This window comes from Pseudonaja textilis, chromosome 1, assembly GCF_049901715.1.
Source record: "Pseudonaja textilis isolate UNSWEBS1 chromosome 1, rPseTex1.2, whole genome shotgun sequence".
Taxonomy (NCBI): Eukaryota; Metazoa; Chordata; class Lepidosauria; order Squamata; family Elapidae; genus Pseudonaja; species Pseudonaja textilis.
In genome coordinates, this window is record NC_141990.1 from 78015525 (window position 1) to 78040202 (window position 24678).

General features: G+C 36.7%; 1 protein-coding gene across 2 annotated transcripts in view; it reads right to left on the bottom strand.

Moving 5' to 3' along the window:
* Positions 1-21773, bottom strand: part of SYTL3 (synaptotagmin like 3) — a 33148-nt gene extending 11375 nt beyond the window's left edge. The window contains exons 1-8 of one of the 2 annotated variants that reach the window (XM_026705063.2): positions 21492-21773; positions 18344-18711; positions 16398-16613; positions 15740-15804; positions 8141-8192; positions 2889-2955; positions 1103-1169; positions 197-324 (exon numbers count right to left, since the gene is read on the bottom strand). In XM_026705063.2, the coding sequence (XP_026560848.1) occupies positions 197-324; positions 1103-1169; positions 2889-2955; positions 8141-8192; positions 15740-15804; positions 16398-16613; positions 18344-18453 (705 nt within the window). In that variant the 5' untranslated portion in view covers positions 18454-18711; positions 21492-21773. The remainder of the gene's footprint in view (positions 1-196; positions 325-1102; positions 1170-2888; positions 2956-8140; positions 8193-15739; positions 15805-16397; positions 16614-18343; positions 18712-21491) is intronic. The other variant, XM_026705064.2, reaches the window with a different exon arrangement.
* Positions 21774-24678: the final 2905 nt, after the last annotated feature.

Below are 24678 nucleotides of genomic sequence, written 5' to 3' on the forward strand. Positions count from 1 at the left end.
TGTACAGTTCCTGCAACCATTCATTGTATGCTTTAGTCTCCAGTCTCCTAATAATCTTGGTTGCTCTTCTCTAAACTCTTTCTAGAGTCTCAACATCTTGTGTGTGTTCTCATCAAATCTGATCATGATTCAAGTACAGAATACCCAACATTCCATTAATATATTGCATAGTTAATATAGTTCAACAGTACTGTACCCTAGTTGACATATCAATAGCAGTATCAGATAGGCTTCTCCTATCCTTCACTGGATCCTTGTCTGGCCCATAATTTGCTGTGAGAAGGTATTTCTCATTGTCCACATCATTCTGTGACTTTGAGATTTCTAGTGGGGGTAAAAGTCAGAGAATTAAAAAAGTCAATTCAGCATGTTCATAGTTCATAGTTCATAGTCTAAAATTTAAATTGTTATAATACTTGCAAGGCTGACCTGGCACCATTTGAAGTATAATATTCTTGTTTGGATTTTATGAAACTAAAACAGCCCTATTAAAATATATCAATTATATATTACTGTAGCTCAGATTAGAGAGCCAGTTTGGTGTAGCGGTTAAGGTATCAGAGTAGAAGTTGGAAACTGGGAAGTCTACTCCCCCCTTAGCCACAAAGTTAGCTGGGTGACCTGGATCAGTCATCTTGGATCAAGAGACAAAGCTCTCATCACCTGAAAAATTGATATATTTGAACAAACTTTTTTTTTTATCCATGGAAAAGTCTCTCATGGAATCTCACTCAGTTCACTAGAATTTATTAATACACGTTGTTAATGAATAATGAAACACTTTAATCCAGTGTCATGGACACCTTAGATTCTGCCTAGAAGGGAATTGTCAGATGAGAAGTTCTTATTTTCTTGAGAAATGACATTGGGGAATGAAAGGCAGGAAAGCTACAGTTCCTTGTAAACTACAAAACTTGCAGTTCCAGTCCAGATTCTAAGATTCAGTCAGCTGCACCCTTGATACTGGTTGGGAATCTCTTTCTTTAACTCCCCCAAATCCAAAAGATATATAGTAAAATACAGTACTATTCTTCTAGCTACCAGATGACTACGCCTATCCTTTTAATACAACATCTTATTTCAGAATAGTAAAGACCCTTACTTTTGATATGTGTAGTAAGAGACAGAAAAAGGTTTTCCATAGACTTGTGGAAACCTGGATTAAGTTCCTGAAAGACAAAGAGACAAAAAGACATAAATAGAATGGAGCTATCTTCTCAAGGTTTCCCGGATTATATAATCTCTTTGAAACTGTCAAGGATGCGCAGTTGCAAACTTGCAAATAGAACTATAATTTTTGTGTCCAAGCATTTAGGAGATGACCCGTGCTTGCATTTTACTGTTACGTTTTTATCCCACCTTTTAAATATTTTGGCCAACTCAAGGTGGCAAATTTACCTAATACTCCTTCCTCCTCCTAGTTTTCACACAATAACCCTATAAGGTGGGTTGGTTTGAGAGACAGCAACTGGCCCAAAATCACCCAGCCAGCTTTCATGCCAAAAATCAAATACTGTCCAGTCCTTTGGTATTTAAAAGATTACGGTGTTTACCATAGTAATTTTATAAATCAACCAACATTCCAGTCTGGGTTGCAAAAAAACAAATAACCACTACATTTTGTCACTTTGCTGCCATCTAATAACCACCTGAATTATTGCAACTCAGATATGGGAAATGATTATTATAATTATTTTATATTTCATTTTTGAAAATATTTAAACAGGAAATATGATTCAATCTAAGAGTTCCAATACAGTAAATTCTCTCACTATGATAGAATCAGCTTTCTGGTTTTCTTTACTTCACATTCTTACTTTACTTAAATAATTAATCACTATTCTCGTCATTAAAAAATGTAAATCCATTTTAACTCAAATGAAATATTTACCCAAAATGAGGCATTCATTTTTATTTGGCATGCAAGGCTTAAAATGGGAATCAAAGCTCCCCAATTACAACAAATAACAAGTAATCAATCACGATAAGTGGCATGACTCAGGGTTAGCTCATGGGAATTTCAAATATTGCTCCCTGCCTTATATTCAGAAAAAAACAAACAAACTGGCTGCAGAGTATGTACTGTTAACTAATCTTGGGAAACTGAAGAGAAGTAATGCAGATCAAATAATTTCATTTAATTAAATTAAATTTATCATAAAGATGAGACAGATGAATAAACTATGAATACTTCTATTTTGCAATAGGAAAGACTATATTGTAATATCTCAGAGTGTGGCAGAAGAAGTTCAGACTAAACAAAAGGCAACCAAAATTAATTCCTTTCCAAATTAAGGAAGAAATTGCTACAGAAAATGACTATAGCATGGTTATTGTTCCAGACAAGAAGAGTAAACAAATGTCTACAGTACTGAAATGAAATGAAGGGTGAGCCGAACACCGACTAGGAACGCACTAGTGGACAAAAAAATAGTTACAGAAAATACAGTTGTATCCAGTGTAGTCTCGGTTGAAGCATTTCAGGTGTATCCCAAGTAATAGTGGACTTCTATCTGCTACTGCAGCCTCCTTCTCAGATACATTCACTTCCTTTGGCTGATCATGATTAACATTGGAAGATGCTTGGCAGAAAAATGATCAGCAGAAAGAGAGAGAGTACTCCTATCTGTTTTTGTTCTTTAAATCTAGTCTCTTCCCTATTTCATACTTAATAGTTAATACATGGATGATTATATAAATTAATAGCTATGCCTACCACTTTAGGCTAAAAAAAAAATTAAACATGCATAGAGATCAGTTTCTGGAAACTATCAGACAAAAAAACGGTACGATTAAAGAAAACACATTAAGCATAAAATCAATGTTAGCTGAAAGCTTTATGAGTAAGTAGGTGATTGGTCAAACAGAAATGCAGAGTGATACATTACCAATATACTCGTTCTATTGGTCAATTCAGCAAAAGGTGGAGGAGTTGGAGGAATCACCGATACTTTGCTAAGAGTTTTAAGGGGAAAAGAGCATAAAAAAAGCAATTGGCAAATATATCTGCTACAATTCCAGAATTGTCTCTTTTACATTTCATTATTTATCCCCAATTTTAGAAGTCAGGAATTTCTAGCGTACACTGATATTGCATCCAATATTTAGAATAAACAATAATAATAAAAATTTACTCACATAAAATACAATACAGCAAGTCCTCAACTTACAACAGTCCATTTAGTGAAAGTTATGATGTTAAAAAAAGTGACTTGTGATCAGTTTCCACACTTACAACCATTACAGCATCCCCATGGTCACAGGATCACTTGGCAATTGGTTCATATTTATGATAGTTGCAATGTTCCTCAGTCATCTGATTCCCTTTTACGACCTTCTGACAAAACTAATGGGGAAGCCAGATTCACCTAACAACTGTGTTACTAACATTAGCAACTGCAGTGATTCACTTAACAATTGTGGCAAGAAAGCTTATAAATTGGGATAAAATTCACTTAACTGCTGTCTTGCTTAATAATGGAAATTTGAGACTCCATTGGGGTTACAAATTGTGGACTACCTATACAAAATACACTGCTTTCTCTTCATTGTGCATGTTTGGCATTTTATATTATTAATATTAACAACCAACTTTAGAAACCAAGTACCAAGCTATTAAATACATTAAAATTTCCACCTGAAACTTAAAGGACTGCAAAGGATCGAAGAACTAAGAAAATGAAATAAAGGTAAAACGTAGGAGATAAATCTCAGCCTACAGTAACTTCCTAGTTCAAAGAACAAGAATTACTTCTTGATATGAGAAAGCTAAGATTGACCTAAGATTTATAGGAACATGGAACCTTAGTTTGGAATAGGTTTATCGATCCATTAGTCCTATTGTTTATCTACTCATGACTGGATAAACATTTCTTCTCACAGCTTCCCCAATGGCATTAGCAAAGGAAGCTATTATCATGATGGTTTGAATACCAGAGGTGGGATTCAAGTTTTTTAACAACCAGTTCTGTGGGCGTGGCTTAGTTGGTGGGCGTGGCCAGCTCAATATCACTCACATCGAGGCACGCATCTCCTTGCCTGGCCTCTCATGACTGTGGGGATGCTGCAACAATGAAAAATGGTCATAAGTCACTTTTTTCAGTGCCATTGTAACTGTGTGGAGCTTGTCACTCCACACAAGCCAAGTACCAGTAAAGGAGGGGAAAAAACCTCCAGAGAAGTTCCTGAGACAGGAAGTCTACTCCTGCCAAGAATGTAATAAGGCTTAACGGAGAAGCAATTTCTGTAAGCAACACCAGAATGTTTACTTCCTGCCTTCTTTACAGGATTAGGCCAGTAATTTCTTCTGATAACCAGTTCTCTGAACTACTTAGAATGTTAACAACCAGTTCTAGCGAATAGTTGCAAACCTGTAGAATCCCACCCGTTTGAAACTAATATTATCATTTTTTCAATAATGCTGAAGTTTCCCCAAACTTTATCCTCTTAAAGTCAACATGAAGAATAGCAGTCATAACACTTCCTTGTGGACATAACATGTTAGTAACATCTGAGGGCACCTCTAACCTATTAGACTTTGTTAATTTTACTCTCACATTTGCCACTGAATGTAAACCATTCATTCAAGTGTCTAATAAGATGTCCAAATGGTAAGAAAAATATATTCCCCAGCTTCCAATGTCTTCCTTCTGCTGCCTGAAAGTTACTACTGCTTCTCACTCATTTTGACCATAGATCCACCTGCTTCTGGCCTAAACATGTTACCTACACATAATGTGAATATGAGTACAACATAGCTTGATCATTCAGAGGTAAGACCCATCAGAAATGCTTAAAATTCTTTGTAAGCTACATATATTATTTACCATGAATCTAGGTTTGCCCTAGGTAAACCTAGACTCATCATAAATAATATATGGAGCCTACAAAGAATATTTAAAGATTCTGTGTGTTTTTTTTTGTCACTTAGATCATATCTGTGAAAGAATAGAATAGAATAGAATTCTTTTATTGGCCAATTGTGATTGGACACACAAGGAATTTGTCTTGGTGCAGATGCTCTCTGTATACATAAAAGATACATTTGTCAAGAGTCAAGAATCATAAGGTACAACACTTAATAGTCATAGGGTACAATAAGCAATCAAATCATACTAGGAAACAGTCCATATAAATCGTAAGAATTGGGATGTTTATGGAAATTCTCACTCATTCAGGTCATGGTTGTACCAAAGGTGCTTTTTCAAGAGGCAACTGGGCTTTCTGGGTTTTCTTTGAAGACGTTTCATTTTTCATTCATGAAGCTTCTTCAACTCAGAGCCCCTTGAAAAAGCACCTTTGGGACGTGGAATTAGGACATTTGTCACTTAGATCAGGTCTGTGATTGAAACATTTAGGACAAGTATATGAAATGCCACAGAAATCTCGTTTAAAACGTGCTTGTTTTATGTGTGTAAAATAAGATGTTACATTTAAATTGTAACATTTGCATTTCAATTCATATTAAAATGATTCTTAAATAACAGTAGGAAAGGGTATCAGAATTGAAACTAAATATTTTTGAATAATTTGCTGAAAGTCAACTCCCCAATTTCCCTTCAACATTCAAAATGTAATGCTATTTGTGATCTGTCAGTCGCATTCCTGTTAGCCTTGGTATTTATTGTTAAGCTTTAATCTTTTTAACCTTTAACTTTTTCAATGGAAGTGAAACAAAACTTTACAACTTAATCCCTTTTACCAACTTTGCAAGAACAGTATCAGGGTCAAGGGCCACAATGTTAAAGAGATGTCCTTTACTCCTCCCCTGCCTCCAATGTTCTTGGAGTTGTGGCTATAGAAAAAGCCATCATTACAGAGCCACACTGAGGTACTTGGCTAGACTACAACGCTGAGATAAAAAGCAGTGTTTTTGATGGCATGAAAGGTAACAGAAGGAAAACTGAAACAATTTCCCCAGGTAAATATTTGGATGTGGAGATTTCATGAATCACTTTGCTAAAAATGTCTTATATTTTAAGCCTTTCTAAAGTTGGACATAGAAATTCCAAGAATCGTCTTATATATCTGAACTAGCTGGATACCCATGTTTTGTGACAAAACTATGTGATTGGGTTATGCAGGAGCCCAGACTTTTCTTCCTTTCCTCCTTTCTCCTCCTTTCTTTTGCTTCTTTCCCTTCCCTTCCTCCTTTCTTTTCCTCCTTTCCTTTCCTTCTTTTTCCTTCCCTTCCTCCTTTCCTTTCCTTCTTTTCTCCTTTCCTTTCCTCCCGTCCCCCTTTCCCTTCTTCTCCTTTCCTTCTTTCCTCTTTTCCCTTCCCTTCCTCCTTTCCTTTCCTTCCTCCTTTCCATTCCTTTCCATCTACCCATCATACATATACATACACACACACACACACACACACACACACATGTATATATGTATATATGTATGTATGGTATTCAGCTTTGTGTGGGTATTTTCTCACATCATTATAGTTGTGCTTTTAAAGTTGTAGCAACGTTTCAGCAGAATCTTATCTGCCATCATCAGGCTTGTGTATTGGGTTCATCTCTGAGTCAGACTTTCACAGCCATTTCTGTTTTAAATTTGGTGCTAGCCTATGCTGTGCCAGAATGATTTTTTCGTCATCCTGATTGGTTGGGAGTCTTGGTCTGTGTTTATTGGTCTTGGAGATTGCTGTGTTCTGCTTGATTGGTGTTTCTAATATCTTCTGTCTGTTTTGTAGCTTTGTCTTGATTGGCTGGCAACATTGTGTTTCCTGTATTGGAGGCTTTTAGTGCAGCTTGGCTCTGAGTTAAGGGACGGCTATCATTTATGAGGAACTAGGTTTCATCTGGGTGCCTGGTTGGGGTGTGTTTGAGCTGGAGGTATCAGGGGGAGTCTGTTTGTGCCCAGGGGTTTGCCTGGCTTGTGGTGTGGAGATTTTTTTTATTTTTTTTTGAGAGTGCAGGCTTCCAGATAACTGACAGTCTGGTGGAGTCATCTCTTCTATTCATGCTTTCAGGTCTTTTTTCAATCTCTATGGCTTCTCTGATAATTCTGTAGGTAGGGTTTTCTATAGTGGCTAGGGTTTTGGTGCCATTGAAGTCGATGCTATGACCTGTTGCTTTCATGTGTTGGACTAGTAAGGAAGTGTGTTCCAGCTTTTTTACTGCATTTTTGTGTTCATCTAGGCGGGTACTTATTCTTCTATATAATCTATAAGCAAAAGTGTTTTAAAATACAATCCTCCAACTTTTGTCCCAAAGGTCTTTTTTTTTTTCAGGAGGCAACTGAACTTTCTGGTTTTTCACTGAAGATGTTTTACTTCTCATCCAAGGAGCTTCTTCAGCTCTAGCTGGATGGTGGGTAATAAAATACTACAACCTTTGATGCCAAAGAAGCTTCCTGTTTGGAAGTGTAGTTTGCATCCTTTTAGAGAGTCGCTGAGGCAACATGGAGGTTTGTCTGTGTCCCCAGGTCACCTGAGTGCCACAAATGACTGTGGAGCTACTAAGCTAATGGAATGTGAGGTAACAGGATGTGAGGCAATTGGCAGTTGGAAGAGAGTTGTTTTCAGGAGAGGGAGTAAAAGTCCCTGGCATCAGAGCATGTTAATTACTGTATTAAGAAATACTAATGATCTGATGGTCATTTTGAAAAATCCTTTCATAGTGAATATATATATATATATATATATATATATATATATATTCTTAAGTTTTCGAGGTACTTACATGTATGGTATTCAGCTTTGTTCGGGTATTTTCCCATGTCATTGTAGTTGTGCTTTTAAAGTTGTAGCAATGTTTCGGCAGAATCTGATGGCAGATGAGATTCTGCCAAAACGTTGTTACAACTTTAAAAGCACAACTACAATGACGTGGGAAAATACCCGAACAAAGCTGAATAACACACACACACACACACACACACACACACACACACACACACACACACACATATATATATATATATATATATATATATATATATATATATATATATATATATATATATATGCTGCTATGCCTGAAGTTGCACAAGTTCTGTATCTAAAAAGAGTCCCTGGCAACGAAATGCATACTCAAGCCACACTCCCTACCAGTAAAAGCTTCAACAGGCTTCTTGCACAGGATAATACGCACATAGTGCTGCATCAAACGTCTGTAGGACACGTCAACGTTCTTGTCCTTACCTTAATTTCTGATAAGACTTCAAGAGTTTCTCACCAGCAGTTTCATATCTACCTATCAAGAAAAAAAAGAACCCAAGGTCACTGATAGCAACCAACTTGTACTCGTATGCCAATTCTTTTTTTAATCAGATGTAGCCATTTTATCAACCATTTTTACTACTTGACATTGCCAATATAAAAATTTGTGGTTCCTGTTTTTGTTCAAGCCCCATATTATAATGGACTGTGGAGATCTCAACTACAGCAAAATAAAAATGAAAAAGAAGTAAACACCAATAAGGCAAGACCACAAAATGAAAAGAAGCAACTTTTGTATGTAACACCATTTAAATGTTGTACAACTTTACAGTACAAATAGTCCTAGAAAAATCTTACTGATTATAAAACTAAAGATAGGCAATCAACTAAAACACAATGTGATTCAATCCATCACATGTTGCAAATAATGAATTGTGTGCAGCAATAAAAGCATTGATTGTTAACAATTACATTTGGAATGTGTTCTTATATCTGTCCACAAAGAAAATAATTCTGTATCAGGTAAATCATTAACAATATAGAAAATAATTCTTTGGCATAATCAACTAAGCGGACAATAAAAATAGTTTTCTCACACTGGCTAATCACTTGATCTTTCATATGGTGTGTGCCAATAAAACAGGGAAGTGTGTGTGCGCTATTTTAGAAGTCTTCTGACAGTAGCTCTGTTACTCCAGATTCATTGATCTATACAGAGAGAGCTTCTATATAAATCAACCTAACCTGTAATACCACAGCTAGGAATGAAGGGAGAAAAACTCAAGTTTTGGTGTTCCTAAGAAGAATAGTTACTGAAGGAAAAGAACAGCAAGCTTTAATCAGTTTGATCAGGAGTTAAATCAACAGAAATTGATTCTTCAAATTTACTTCACAAACTAAACAGCCCTCAAATTCAGAGTCTTAGCTTCAGATAGTGAAACAATCCTACTGACACACCTACAAAGTTGAGGAAAAGATTTTTGTGAAAGGAAGTAGAATTAACATTTCAAAGGCTAAATGCAGGAGTTTTTTAAAACTACTTAAACTGTTAACCAAGCCAGATTGCAAATAAAGGATGGTGGTGTTGATGATGATTTCTCTTCTGAAATACATTGTCCTGATAATTTAGGGTCAATTCAAGCTTTATCCCAAAGCCAAAGAATTGTCCAAATATCACCGTAATATATGTGTGTGGTTCTTGTTTTTTTTTGTAAATGAGATCAAATAAGTTCAACTTTGTCAGCTGCTTTTACAACTGCATTGTTGTAGTTCCTAATGTTCCAATAATTATGAGGAAAAATGTTGCTGGTTTAGTCCACAGTCTCTGTAATTCAATTGTTCAGTCCAAATATTTTACAATCCTTTCCAGTTCCTTTAAAGCTACTCTAGTGTCATTTAATACTGTCATGTTTATAAGTAAACATTATAGAGCTTTTCTTCAAGTATTGAGGTGGCCAGCATATTGTGCAGGGGTAGGATTCTACCAGTTCGGACCAGATCTATAGAACCAGTTGTTATGATTCTGTGCAGTTTGGAGAACCAGCAAATTGTGCCCCTGGCTGGCCCCGCCCCTCTCTGCCTGCCCCTTCCCTGCCTGCCCAATCAGTCCTTATCGCGCATACGCAACATTGCGCACATGCCCGACATTGCTGACTGTGTTCTTCTCCACCCAGTCACTCCTTAAAGTATTTCTCCTTTTTTCTCTCCCAACAATCAGCTGTTCTTATGATCAGCTATGCCAGGATTCCCCTTGCTTACTTACTGTTTTCCCCAGGAGGCTTCCCTGAGGCCCAGAAAGGCAAAAAATGTAGGGGGGGGCACAGCAAAAACACACCCAGGAGGCTCCCCTGAGTCCCAGAAGGCCCCAAAATGGAATGCAGGGAGGTGTTGTGTACCCCCCCGCCCCTATGCTCAGTTTTTTTCCTTCCTCGGCCCCAGGGAAGCCTTGGGAGCGAAAAACACCCCCCCCAGGAGGCTTCCCTGAGGTCCAGAAGGCCCAAAAAACAGGGGGTGGCTGCAAAAAAAAGCTCAGTCATACAGTCATTCCCACCTAGCCACACCACACCCATCTAGCCATACCCACCGAACTAGTTGTTAGAAAATTTGAATCCCACCCTTGATATTATGCTCTAGACTTCTGTTCATCTGAATTTGGAAATCTGATAAAACGTTTAAGCTATAAACACTGTGATAAAACATTGTGAAGTATCTTTTCATCATTATATGCAAATCTACTCTCCTATCATTATCATTATCATCAAGCTCTGATGAGTTACTGTACTTAAGAAGCAATAAGGAGTATTTTATTTATACTATTTATTTATATAGTTTATTAAATTAAGAAGAGGTTCCAGCTGTGATAGAGAAAATTGCCAACTTATGAAGATGTTAGATTAAATGCCAGATAACCAATTATTTGAAAATTTGCAATAGTCAATAATGGATTTAAGGAAGCAATAGTTTGGCATTCATAAAATAATTTTGTAATTTCATTTTGGGTTTTGGAAGTCAAGAGGTTCTCATGAGAAGTTTGGGGAATAGCAAAGAGTGATAGGCCATTTTCAATCATTTGATTTTGGATTTTGGAATGTTTCTGACTGGGCCATGAATACTTAAAAGCAGTGATGGCTAACCTTTTCTACGTCATGTGCAGTAAGTGTGTGCACGCGCACGCATGTGCGTGCCTGCCTGCACCCATAATGCAATGCACGCACAACCCCCTGCCATGGTTAGTCATGTTGCATTTGTCAGTTGAAATGCAGCCTAGAAGTCTCTTCTAAAAAGATGGTTTTACATGTATTTCCTTTTTTCCTTTTTACCTAATATGAAACTATACAAATCAACTGCAAAATTGGATTATAGAACTCTTTTGATTAGTCACAAAGTGAATGTTATTATACATGGGTATAAAGGAGAAAGAAAATGAATAGAATAATAGTAGCATGTAAAAAATCATGTTGGCATAGGATAAAATATCGTTAACTATCTTCCTTGTTTGTTTTCCCAGAAATACCCATTGCAAGTTAATTTTCTCAGCTCATCAAACAGAGTATTATTAAAAGGGAAAGCGAAAAACGTAAGAATTTTATTTTCAATATTATGACAACATATTCAGTTAAATTTACAATCTGATTAAATACTTTGTAGCTGATGATGCTGGAAAAACTCTTCCTTTTAAAGCTATAAAGTCAATACATTCTTGTTATATAAAAAAATAAAAAGATGTTTTTACTTATTTATTTATGCCTGTCAGATAAGTAACTTGTTTTTCAAATAATGTTTTTGCACTATGTGAAAAATACCCTACTAATGCCATAAAAGCATTATAATAGACAAAAATGCATTTGTACTTGTTTTAAAATTAATTTATTATTAAGCAGTAAATGAAAGTGTAGGTGATTCGTTTTCCATGATAACATGGAACTGATCTATTATCCTATTATCTGCAGTTCCTTATTGTTAACACTGTGAAAGTATATCAGAAGTTTATTGGCCTTGTATAGTAATAAATACTGCAAACTGAACCCAAGGGAAATTAACAGTTAATAATTATTCCTATTATAGCTAATATTTACTAGTCTGTAAAATTATTATAGCTTCAAGAGAGTTATAAGAAGGTTTATTTCTTTATACACCTTCAGCCACTCATATTGAAGTCAGCTGGTTTCAATGGGGCATAAGCACAATCAAGGGTAGTAGGTTATTTCTGGACCATCTTTTACATTTCTTCAGTTTCTAATTGTTGTTCCAAAATTTTGATTTTTTTTAATCAAGATATATTATTTCTCATTCATTTTTCTTCATTTTTCCAAGACTGAGAAATCAATTTGTGAAAACATTGTATCTACAAGATTATTTGAGTTTATTTGAATTCTAATTCTGGGTGATATCCAAGACTAGATGAGTAGAATCCAACATTTATAACCGAATTTTCCTTTCCTTTCCATCACACCCCATTGTGTTTCCATCCCAATTTACTGCAGGACATCCCCATACCTGTGAAGCAGATTTTGAAAGCACAAATGTGAGGAATAAACTTCTTTGTCCATTCTGCTAATATGACATTGCTACATCTGGATTGTAAAGATGCAAATAAATGATCACAGAAAGAAAGAGTTATTTCTTTGGTTGCTTGTATTTCATAGATAGATATTATAGATACTTTAGATAGATAGCATCTATAGATATTGTATTAGATAAATATTATAGATATTATTATATTATAGATACTGTAGATATTATAGTTCTATGCTAAGGGAAGTCTTTTCCCTAACAGGACAGGTTAATATTACACTGCATTTTGGAACTGGATTAGTATGAACTCTTAGTAATTTAACATGTTATTTCCTAAATTTTACTGTAATAATGATTATATTACATTAAATTGCATTTAAAACTGAATAATTTCTTTGGCATTATGATAAAGTGCCAAAAGAGGGCACTGTTTGAATTCATAAAATAACACCTCATTCGTAAATTCAATCATCAATAATTTGCACTGAAAACTGCTAGAAGTCCAATATTTTTTCCAGGAAAATGTTGAATTATATGTCACCTTATATATTTAGACAGTTATTAAAGTCAACATCTTTGTTCTTATCAAAGAACAAATCATTGTTCTTGATTACCAAATTTTTTTTTTACTTTAATTATATACCTAGATTTAGACTTTATATATATATGTGTGTGTGTGTGTGTGTGTGTGTGTGTGTGTGTGTTGTTTCTATAAACACTGTTTAACACATGCATTTGAAATGTAATTAAAATTCACTTATAGATTATTTTCTATTATTATTATTATTTTTAATTATGTTTCCCCCTTTTTCTTGCCCCATTTTACATTTAAATAGCATTCCCTTTCTTCCCTTTTCTATCATTTTAAAAAAACATACACTAAAAACATATGCAACAACCCTCCATCGCCTTCTGGGTCTCAACAGCAACAGTTCCTTTGAATAAATTCCACTTTTTTGCAACTAGAACAAAACTCAATATGGCCTCTATCTTCCAGTGTTTTTGCAAGAGAAATGCTTGGGAATTAATCAGGTAGATGGGGAAAAGATTAGAAAGCCAACTAAGTACTGACACTTGGTATAGGCTGCTTTGGCAAGAGTGTGTATAGAAATTTCCACTTAAGAAAATTGTCACAATAGTTTTTTATTTTAAAAAAGGAAGGTGTATGATGGCCCATGAGGAAAAGAAACCCACATCCATATTTAAGCAGAACATGGGCCAACCACACAGGCACAAATATTGTGCAAGCCTTCATGTTCTCCACAACACTTTGCAAGACAAAAGTAAAAACATTTAAAAGTGTAGAATAAAACAGCAATTTGAGTCATACAGTAAAGTCTGCTGTTTAAAGTCATGTTCCCACTTCTGAAAACACAAAGGATGTATATCCCACATCTATCTCCTATCATGGACAAAGCACATAAGCATCTAGTCTGACAAAGGGAAAAATTAAAAAACAATACAGAGGAAAGGCAGAAAGTAAAGTTATGTGGTGTGCTAAATTTAAAAAAAATCAATTCATTGTAATATTACTGTAGATGACTAGGCTGAACCTGAGGTCAGGGTCAAACGCATCATCAGTTTGGAGTCTCTATGCCTCCATAAGAGATCTAAGTCCAGCGCCCCCCTCCTTGAAGTTAATTAACTCTTACCTGGCATCAATTTTCCTTAACCATTGGTAGATTAGATTCTTGTGTATAAGTAGCATAAAATAAACTTGTAGTAATTTTGAACTCTATTTTGGTTCCTGATTTCTTGCATCTGACTATTTAGGCACTGGAGAGATTTGAACTCTCAGCATGTTAAAAAAAAAAAAGATCCCATGGTATGAAGATTCTATTTTTCTATTCATGAACCAACAAGGTTATCATTACAAATGAAAGCAAATGTACGTGTCCCAGGATAATGTTGCAAGTTAATTACGACTTAATAGCCAGCCCTAATCAACCACCAAAAAGCTACACACAACTGCACAAAGCACATATTCAAAGCACATAATCTGGAAGAAAAAAGTTCTCAGAAGACTAAACCCAGATTGGATCTTGCAACATTATCCTGGAATAGGTTATATTTGCTTTCATTTGTAATGATAACCTTGTTGGTTCATGGATAGAAAAATAGAACCTTCATACCACGGGGTCTTTTTTTTTTTTAACATGCTGAGAGTTCAAATCCCTCCAGTCCCTAATTAGTGTTGATGGCTGGCTATTAATTACAACTTAAATACTATGCGTATAATAGCCCAAAGCGCACATTCTGGAGAGAGGGAAATTCCCTGAGGATGGACTCCAGCACAAATGTCCGAAAGCTTGGAAGACTAAACCTCTCGTCCTGTTGATTGGATCCCGTGAGATTATCACTGTTGTTTTGCGCCTTGGAAAAGACTTGCCCTAATGCCCAGGGTAGAATTTGCCACTAGAGAAAGATCCACCCTGATAAGGAAATCTCTCAGCAAAATGTCTTGCACTAGATGAAAGAGTGTGGGAATAATTCTACAAGAATATACTTTCTACGAAGGAGGCCGTGTGGCTACTGGGAGGCAATCATTACTTCCTTGGAAGAACACTTCTTCTACTACTACAGAAAGTCAATGGGAAATTGACCTCCTGGTATAATACAGCAACAAATAAACAAGTTCCTTCATTTTAGCATATTTGCATTGTTTCTGCCACACCATTTTTCTGAGAGGTACAGATGGCACATATTCTAACCTCACAGCAGCAATTCATGGGCTAGATTTGCCTGCAAGAGGGTAACTGGCCAAGAGATCTGTGGGTGAATAGGAATCTATTCTGGGTCTCCCCGATCCAGTGACAGCACCTTCACCAGTAGACCATGCTGGCTTTCTTCAGTTTACTTCTACTTCTACTTCTGTTGCTTCTCTGTTACAAAAACAGGGAATACTTCCATATTTCCATAAGGAATGGTTTTGATTTTTATTAAATGTTTCTTTTGAGTTCATTCTAATACTCCTCTTACTGAATAATAGCTTCTCGTTTAAAAATAAGTCATGAATATCATTCCTACCTTACTCAAGTCATTTTCCCTCTTATATCCAAAGCTCTCTCTAACAAGCTGCTTACTGATCTTATAAAAATGAACTCCAACCTCCCAATGATTTCCCCAAATCTGTCATAATACCGTGTTGTTATTTTAGTCCTAATATTTCTATCTATATGCAGAAATTTGCTGGAAATAATAGTGATGGTATTCATGGACACCCATAAATGCAAAGGAGGACAACCAAAACATAAATAGATTTGCCTAACTGTAGTTGTATTAAAATCATTTAATTCAGCACAAAAAAAATGAACTTACCTAAGCAATTTGGTGTTATTATCTATGACAAACGCATATGTTTATAGCTAGGGGAGGGTGAATTTAAGTAATTCAATACAATTACTACTATTATAGAACACTACTATCAATAAAATTGCATTTTGAAATATCAACTCTTATAGATTTGCATTCTTGAGACTAAGATAAAACATGAATTAAAAGGAGAAACTTATCAAAGTTATCAATTTATCTTGCATATGACTTAATGCTTCTGTTTTTATTTGGTACCTTCAGTGGGGAATTTCTTTGCTCGCTCCTCAAAGAACCATTCACCTGTCTTCACTTTAATAGCCCTGCAAAAAAACAATATAAGTGCTTATTTAAATTTTATATATGCCTTTTTCAATGACTATTGGAACAATAAAGGGACTGGTTATTTTTTAATTTTTTATTATCAAATATATACAGGTGGCACGCAACTTATGACCACAACTGAGCCCAAAATTTATGTTGCTAAGTGAGAAATTTGTTAAGTGAGTTTTGCCTCATTTTACAAATTTTCTTGCCACATCTGTTAAGTGAATCACTGCAGTTCTTAAATTAATAACATGGTTGTTAAGGGAATCTGATTTCCCCGTTGACTTTGCTTGTCAGAAGGTCGAAAAATGGGATCACATAACCCTGGGACACTACAACCATCATAAATGTGAGTCAGTTGTCAAGCATCCAAATGTAAATCATGTGACCACGGAGATGCTGCAATGGTCCTAAGTATGAAAAATGGTCATAATGTCACTTTTTTCAGTGCCATTGTAACTTCGAATGGTCACTAAACAAACTGGCGTAAGTCAAGGACTACCAATACTTAGTTTGATGTGTTTTCATATCAGAAAGCTACTAAAGATAGTAACAGGAATTCAACTGTTAAAACAAGATAGGTTCTTACTCAGAAGCATAGCAGACAGTGCATTTCCACAGAAAGGCATTTACAGTAATGCGACATTGAGAGCATATATGATGGCTGCATCCTTTGCACACTGCTCCTCTATCAATCAGGATTCCAAACGACTTCTGACAACGGGCACATGACCGTTTCTGAGAGCCATAGTTGGAACTTTTTGTTCCTTTATGCCAAAGTTGCTGCAGTTGGATTTTCAGTTTTCTGTAATTGGCCAGAAAGAAATAAGAATATTCACACATTTGCCAGGTGGGACATGTAGCAGCACTACAAATTCTAAATATTCTTAAGCTTTAGCTGTGAATTGTGATATTCTTGAGTTCCATGGAAAGGAATCCTTCTACTAAACCTCAAATGTAAAATGTCAAATAGCCTGGGAAATTACGCCATATTTAATGGCCCATTCTCGAACAAAGTTTTCCTAGAAGATGATAGCATCCTAATTCCAAGCATTTTTGGATGATTCTGAGGAGTTGGGTGTATTTTAATTTGGTTCATATGTGCTCAGGACACCAAAAAGAACCAGAAAGGGTTTCAACCTAAAGATACTCATGAAAAATAGAATCTTGAGCTGCATGATTACTAGTAATCTGGCAATCTGACCCTGTTCCTACATTATTTATATATTTTTCCATGGCTTTCACATATGGGCTATTGCAAAATTCTATCCTGTATTACAACCTTTCTTACATCCCTAAATAAAGTGGATAGGGGAAGGGATCCAGAGATTTGGGTTCCAAAGGATCTCAGAAAGTACAACTCGACTCCATTTCCTATGTAGAACCTTAAACCTCCCAGAATGGTTAGGGCCAAATTTGGAGACCCGCTCTACAGTCTGGCCAATTTAAAGAGGGGAGTTTGAAGAACAAAATTCTAGAGCATCTAACTCCTCAAAATACTCAAGACCTCTATTTGTTGTTGTTGCTAAGTCATGTCCAACTCTTCAAGACCTTAGCACCAGAGTTGGTATTCAGCAGATTTTGACCAGTTCTGGAGAACCGGTAGTGGAAATTTTGAGTAGTTCGGAGAACTGGCAAATACTACTTCTGATTGGAGATTTTACAGTATTCTTCCCCTGCCACATACCCCAAGCCACGCCCACAGAACCAGTAGTAACAAAAAATTGAATCCCGCCACTGCGTAGCATCCTAGGTTTTCTGTCTTCCACAACGTTTGCTCAAATTCACATAAGTTGCATCAATGATGCTACCTAACAATATCACCCATTAAAACTACTAAATCCTCCTTCTAAACTTGGCCCTGACTACCCCTCCCATTTTTGCAACATGATTCTGCCCCACTTCAAACTGCTGCAGAGCCTGTAAATCCTTACAGTCCACACAAAAAGGGAAGAAAAAGAACCAGTTATTTGGAGATTGACAGATCAACTGCTTCTAACGTTAGAGAGGAGGAAATTGATAAAACAGAAAGCAGTTTTACTCTGATGGTTTTATCTGAGTTACTTAGAATTTATTAAGTCATCAACTAGCATTTTCATTACAGTAATTGAAATATTAGAGTTGGAAACAAGTGGTATTACAATCTGCAGGATAGTAATGGAGCATGCCAATGATGATCATAAGTTATGACAGATATAAAATAGGTTAGGCACTTGACTGACCTGTTTTTACAAATTTTTTGGTAGCAGTTGTTATGCAAATCACCATGTTCATTAAATTAATCCATGAAACCACTTAGGTTTCTTCCTACAAATGATGTCATTTAAAATTTCAACACTAGACGGTGTTTTTGTGCTATCGTACCACAGAAGCATTCAGGATAACTCAAAGGCTTGGACAGTAAACGTGTACATTTTTGCATGCAATTTTGTTTGGTCCTCAAAAGATATTGTGTTTTATATTTTGAATAGTAGATTAGCTTACACAGCTCAGAAAACAACAGCGGCCTGCATTCCCAAATAAGAACACACATACCTTACTCTTTGTTCCTCCAGTTTTCTCAACATCTCATCACGGCAAAGGACATTTAGGACAATTTCTTGCTCCAGTTCCTTAAGTAAGTTCAGATTAAATTCTTCGGACATCTTCTCTTCTGATGTCCATAAGACAGAGAATCCAGTGTCATCCAGCAGGCAAAAGAGTTTTATAAAGACTTACATCCTTCATTCATTAGTGAAGCATTTGCAGCACATTGTTCTTTTTAAAAATGGTAAAAATATAGGTGTATATTTCAGACAAGCCTTTGTATTCATAAACTCATAATCTCTTTAATGCATCTACTCTTCTTATTAACAGTTGTCTGCTTCCTCCCATGAAAAAATGAACTTCAAGTTCTCAATCTACTGGAAGTAATATTAAATGGATAAAAGAAATAAATTAGTAATTCTGGTAGAAAATTGATATGGGAATATTTTTGTTAAATGTCTCCTGATTCTTTTGATTATAACTTCGTTGGTCCATACATGTGGCATGAAATCATTGCTCAGTTTCACTCTGCTTATATACCTTTGTGCAATTTGTTATACGTAGCTTTCCAAAAGTATTTAATATCCAATTACAATAAGAAAGAGAGAGAATAAGAATTATGCTTTGCCAATGTCCCTCGAGGCACATAAAATGACTTTGCATAAAACAATGCAATTCTGACTGACCACACCCTCTCATACAAATTTGTTATTTCCAGCAATGTGCACTCATTGCACTGATGCATGTTGACTCATGAATTGATGTACAATAAATAGGAAAACCACAACCATCATCGTCAAGCAAAAACGAGGGGGAATTTCAATGATGTGACTCGAAGAAAGAAATAATAACAGAGATCAAAAGAGAGAGAACGGTCTGAAAAATCACCATTTATCCGCAGTTCTGCAAATATGAGAAATGTACCTCCAAGCAATGATGTTTTCCAAGAGGCATAAGAATATGCCAGTTGGGTACTATCTCTCTTTATGCAAAATGCACAATGTACTTCAGATCAAATGAAGAAGTTAGCTGTATCATCATGCTACTTGTTATGAAAAGGCAGCTTTATAACTTCACTGCCTAAAGAAGCCAAATTGGTACCTCTTTATGCATGAAAAGCTGTTCTAAATTATTTCCTATCAATAATATCGTTATCAAATTTAAGCAGATATCTTAGCATTCACACCATCAGACATAATCAGGTGCATAATCTCATTGTTAACAATGACAGAAGGGCCTGCCTCTGAATCTTCAGGGACTGAAGCGGGACTGGAATTACAAACCATTTACTGTAGAATAACCGCATTGGCATGAATGAGATTATTCAGAATTAAGGCATGATTGATGTTAGAAAGTTAAGTGTACCGTGAAGAGGAAATGAGGAAAGAACAAAAGTTGTGCAATCATACATAATTTCATATTATGAATCTCTCTCTTTGGAAGTCAGGAACTCAACTTTTCACTTACAAACATTTTATCTGAATATCCAAGTACATTCTATAATTTTATTATAGAAAATCAAGCACATTCTCGTTAGTAGTGGAAATGGTTTCCTCCCCCCACACATACTTTTTTTGCCAAATCAAGTATGTACACATATCTCTCTAAATATTAACACATTTCTTATTCTTGTGCATATAAAAAGGCAGAACTTGTTCAAGTTTATATTCTATTGGCAGAACATGATTCAGTTATTGGATAATTGTCAGCTCTTATACTACCTGTAGCTTTTGTTCAGGAATGGCAAGAAGCTGACCAAATCTCTAAAATCCCTTTTGTTGTTTATTTTTGCTTGTTTTGCCAATGAGCTTAGCCAAGTCTCTTATTAAATACATGGCCGGTAATCATATTTTGTCACATTATCTTAACTAAACTGAAACTGAAATTAAATCAAATCAGATTTCATTTTTGTGCTGACCTCACCTACTTTATTACCAGCTCTCCCATCCTTTAAACAGATCCTCCAGCATCTTTACCTGGGTCCTAATGTGAATGTACTTGCTTGCTACACAATCATAATACTATAGGCTGCCAGTCATACCTGCACTGATGAAACACAGAGGAAACTAATTCTGTGTCACATACAGAAAGAGTCAGACACCTCAGCTTTTCTTTGGTGACAGAACTCAGTTTGGCTGAGGAATTCTGGGAGTTGAAGTCCATGAGGCTTAATGTGGCCAGGTTTGGAGATGCTTGAACTAGCATATTTGGCTTCAGCTTTTACTTCTACTTTCTCTTTCACTGAGTGCTTCCTAAAAAATAGATGATGGTGGGTAGCACTGCCAAGCTGCTAGCCCAAAGGAGGAGGCCTGATCAGGAGATGAAAACCCACTTAGATTTTGGGAAAGTAGGCTTCGAGAACTCTAGACTTCTACCCTACAGGCTCAACTTGTATTGTTATGTGGCCCCTGGTCTTGGCAAGAAAATGGCCTGCATTATCCCCATCTTCTGCATAGGAATCTAAGGTTGAGAGCTATGGCTTCCATCAGAGATGCCCTGATGAGCTGAAGACTTCCTGATTCATATCTAAGTATCCAATGCCATACCATAACTTAACAGTTCCTTAGATGAACTGCAATTTCCAAAGACTTGATCTCAATATATAGTAAATGCATTGTTCCATCACTCTAAATTTAAAAAGAAAACATGAGAATAATGTAATGGTGAACAAAAAGTATATTTCTTTTCAGGGTATTTTTCCTTCTGAATTTATTAATAGCTCTCCTAATATTATTAACAATATTTATGTTAGGTTTTGAATGTTAAATCATTAGACCTGAGATTGGTGGCACGGTGGTTAACAACACCAGGTTGTAGCACCAGGCTAACAACCACGAGACTGTGAGTTCTCGTCTGCCTTTACCCCCAGATCCAACTGGGTGACTTCAGATCAGTCACTTGTCCAGAATCGTATAAGGTCTCCTGCTTGGTCTTCCAGCCCTATTGTTCTATGTAGTTTCACTCAGCCCTAGGAAAAAGGGAAGAGCAAACCACTTCTGAAAAAGATTGCCAAGAAAATTGCAGGCAGTCACCAGGAGCCAACACTGACACGAAAGCACTAAACAAACAAACAAACAAAAACCCTTACTCTCAGAAAATAAAAATCAGACAAAAATGCCATGAAACTACTTTTTCCCATAAATAAATAGGGACTTACCTGTTCCTTCTAAACCTTTCTGGTTTACTTTATTGAATAAGAGCTTGTTACTATCTTCTCATATGATTCCGTCTTGCTGAACCAGAATTAACATGGAGTTTTCTCTGTGTGCTTTACCTGATTGTTGTTCAGCCATCTGCACTGGAAATCACCATTAGTAACACAATTTGCTCTCCAACAGAGGCTCAACAGGTTTTGAAAGAGGCCATTCACTCTGAGGGAAAAAAAAACAGCTGTTCTCATTAAAATGGATCTGAAATGTCTAAGTCATTGAACAGGAAGAGTAATAGCAGTTAAATGTGATACTGAAAGCGTTTCCTCCTCCTTCCTCTCTAATATTAGATGTGTGCAATACTGCAAACCTCAGTTTCCGCAAAAGCTTCAGAATAAGAAACATAGAATTATAGTCAATATGCCATTTGCAAGAAATGATTGGGGAGATGGCTGACAATTTAGGCAATTAGGCAATATTGCAGTATTATTAATGTGGAGATGAAATTGCTTTATTTTACTGTGAATGTGCATGTTAGCATACTTTTAATGGACAGAAGGATCTTATCTTTGTCATAGGGCCAAAAAAAATATCATCACTCATCAAGAACGAGCAGCATCTTAGCTGGAGTCTCTAGATCAGTGATGGTGAATCTTTTTGTTGTAATGTACCGAAAGCATCTGTGTGTCAGCATCCACAATGCAATGTGCACCCCCTGCACATTCACATACAACCCCCCGTTACCTGCACTGTGCATACGCACACCTCCCACCTGATTTTCGGCCCATTTGAGGCTGTTTTTGCCCCCCCCCCAGGGGGGGCTCAAGGAAGCCTCTGCAGCCTTTGGAGGCCAAAAACGGGCCTGTTTCATCACTTCCTGTATTTCCAGCCTTTGCAGGTATTGTTGTGCAGCCTGTGAAGACGGCAACAGAATCGGACAGTGGGGAAGAACATGGGCCAGTCCAGGAGTCTGGGGAGGACTTGGATTAAGGGCCTATGTCCGATGGGGCCAGGGCCATCTGGGAGTTATGTGCTGACCCCGGAGCCTCCAGAATATGACAGCAGAGAGGCAGAGAAACAAGGGGAGCCTGTTCCCAGTGCGTGTGTGCGCAGAGCTGCTAGAAGTCACGACAAAAGGGGTGACTCAGGAGTAAGGCTTGGAGATGATTGCCTCTCCCATAAGATATAAAGGAAGTGCAAAGGGACAGGAACCTTTGCAGGAAGCAACATTGTTTGCTCTGGTCCATTTGGAACCTGAAAGCTCTGTGGTGAATTTGTGCTCCATTTGGTTTGGAAAGACTAATTGGTACTTTAGTCATTGGCAGCACTTCAAGAAAGAAAAAGGTACATTCTTATCAGACTTCTTTCAAAGGACCTTGGCAGACTTCCATGGGACTATTTATAACTGGTTGAGACTCATTACAGGCTGTGCATAACAATAATTCACAGCTGTTGAACTATAAAAGGGTTTGGGATTTTTTGTTGGTTTCTCAGGAAGCCTTGGTCAGAATAGGTATTACCATTGTGAAGACTCTTGTTATGGATTAATTGGGGGAACTATTGTCCAATCCTCAGTTTCCTTAACCTCTCATCTATATATATGTACCGGTTGCTTTTCTCTCAATTTGATTTTCAGTTCTCAGCAAGACTCTTTTATCCTCCTCCCTCGTTTAGCACTGCTCAGAGATTTTGTCAGGCTGAGGAAAACCCTTCACACATGTAACACACACACACAATGTTCAGTTCTGTTGCTGACTCCTCTTTCTGAGCTTGTCTTTTCTTTAAGATTTATTTTGGTCTGTCTGTTTGCCTTCCTTCAGCTGAGCCCTGACATTTCACTGCTCTGCCTTAATGTTGCTGAAAGAATTGTTTTTAAAAACCTTTGCCTCTGTTACTTGATCAACTGAGGGCACAGTTTAACCTGTTTAATGGTCTTGATACTTCTAGCAAATAAATCACCTTCACAGTAGGGACTTTTTAAGGTCTGTTGTGCTCTTCAGTCTACTGAGCTCTGAGTAATTTACAACCTTAAGTGGCAGATACAAAGCTGTGTAGAAATGGAGCAAGGAGCAAAGAACATCAACCATGAGTGCCTCTAAATAGTAAGCAAACTGGTAAGAAAAGATGGCAGGAATGAAGAGGGGGGGAGCGCCTAATCTGCTTCTTCTTCTAAAAACTACATTAAATTCAACAATCACAAAACTAAAAGTACAGAACAGAATAACAGATTTGAAAAGGACCTTGGAAGTCTTCTTGTCCAACTTCTGACTCAAGTAGGAGACCCTATGTCTTTCAGATTAAGTTATTGTCTAATCTCTCCTTAGAAACCTCCAGTGATGGAGCACCAACTTCTGAAGGCAAGTCATTCCACTGATCAATTATTCTTTCAGGAAATTTCTCCTTAGTACAGCACGTCTTCCCAACCTAGTGTTCCAGTTTGTGTGTGTGTGTGTGTGCGTGTGCGCACACGCCTGTGAGTCATTGTTGACTCCTGACAACTACCTGGACAAGTCCCTAAAGTTTTCTTGTCAAGAAGTGGCTTGCCCTTGTGTCCTCCTTAGGGCTGAAAGAGAGTGACTGGTCAAGGTCACCCAATCGCTTCATGCCAAAGGTCTTACTAGAACTCATGGTCTTCCAATTTCTAGCCTGATGCTTTGGCAACTACATCAATCTTGCCCTTCTGAGTTGTGGACTACAATGTTTTTAACATCTGTAACAATACACCTCATTATCATTGACTATGGGAGTTATAAGTCAATATATAGCTGGCGGGCACAAAGCTGGCATAACTGGCTAGATCTGGAAAAGATACAACTTTCAAGCAGCTATACAGATAATTCCGTAAATGGCACTGATTGTTTTTGACATCACTAAAGGAACAGTATTATTACGGATACCCAATACATGGCAACTTCCTATTTGGACATCATCTAAAAATTAATATAAAATATTCTTGACCTAAAATCAACTCCTAGTGACCATGTTGACAGAAGCATACAGTATTATTTTCTTGCTTTCTTCCTAGATGTCTATGGAGATTCTCAGTCACCCAGGTCATGGTTGTCCCAAAGGTGCTTTTTTCAAGAGGCAACTGGATTTTCTGGTTTTGTTTTGTTTTTTTCTTTGTAGACCTTTTGCTTCTCATCCAAGCAGCTTCTTCAGCTCTGATTGGATGGAGGGAAATTTATACTCCTT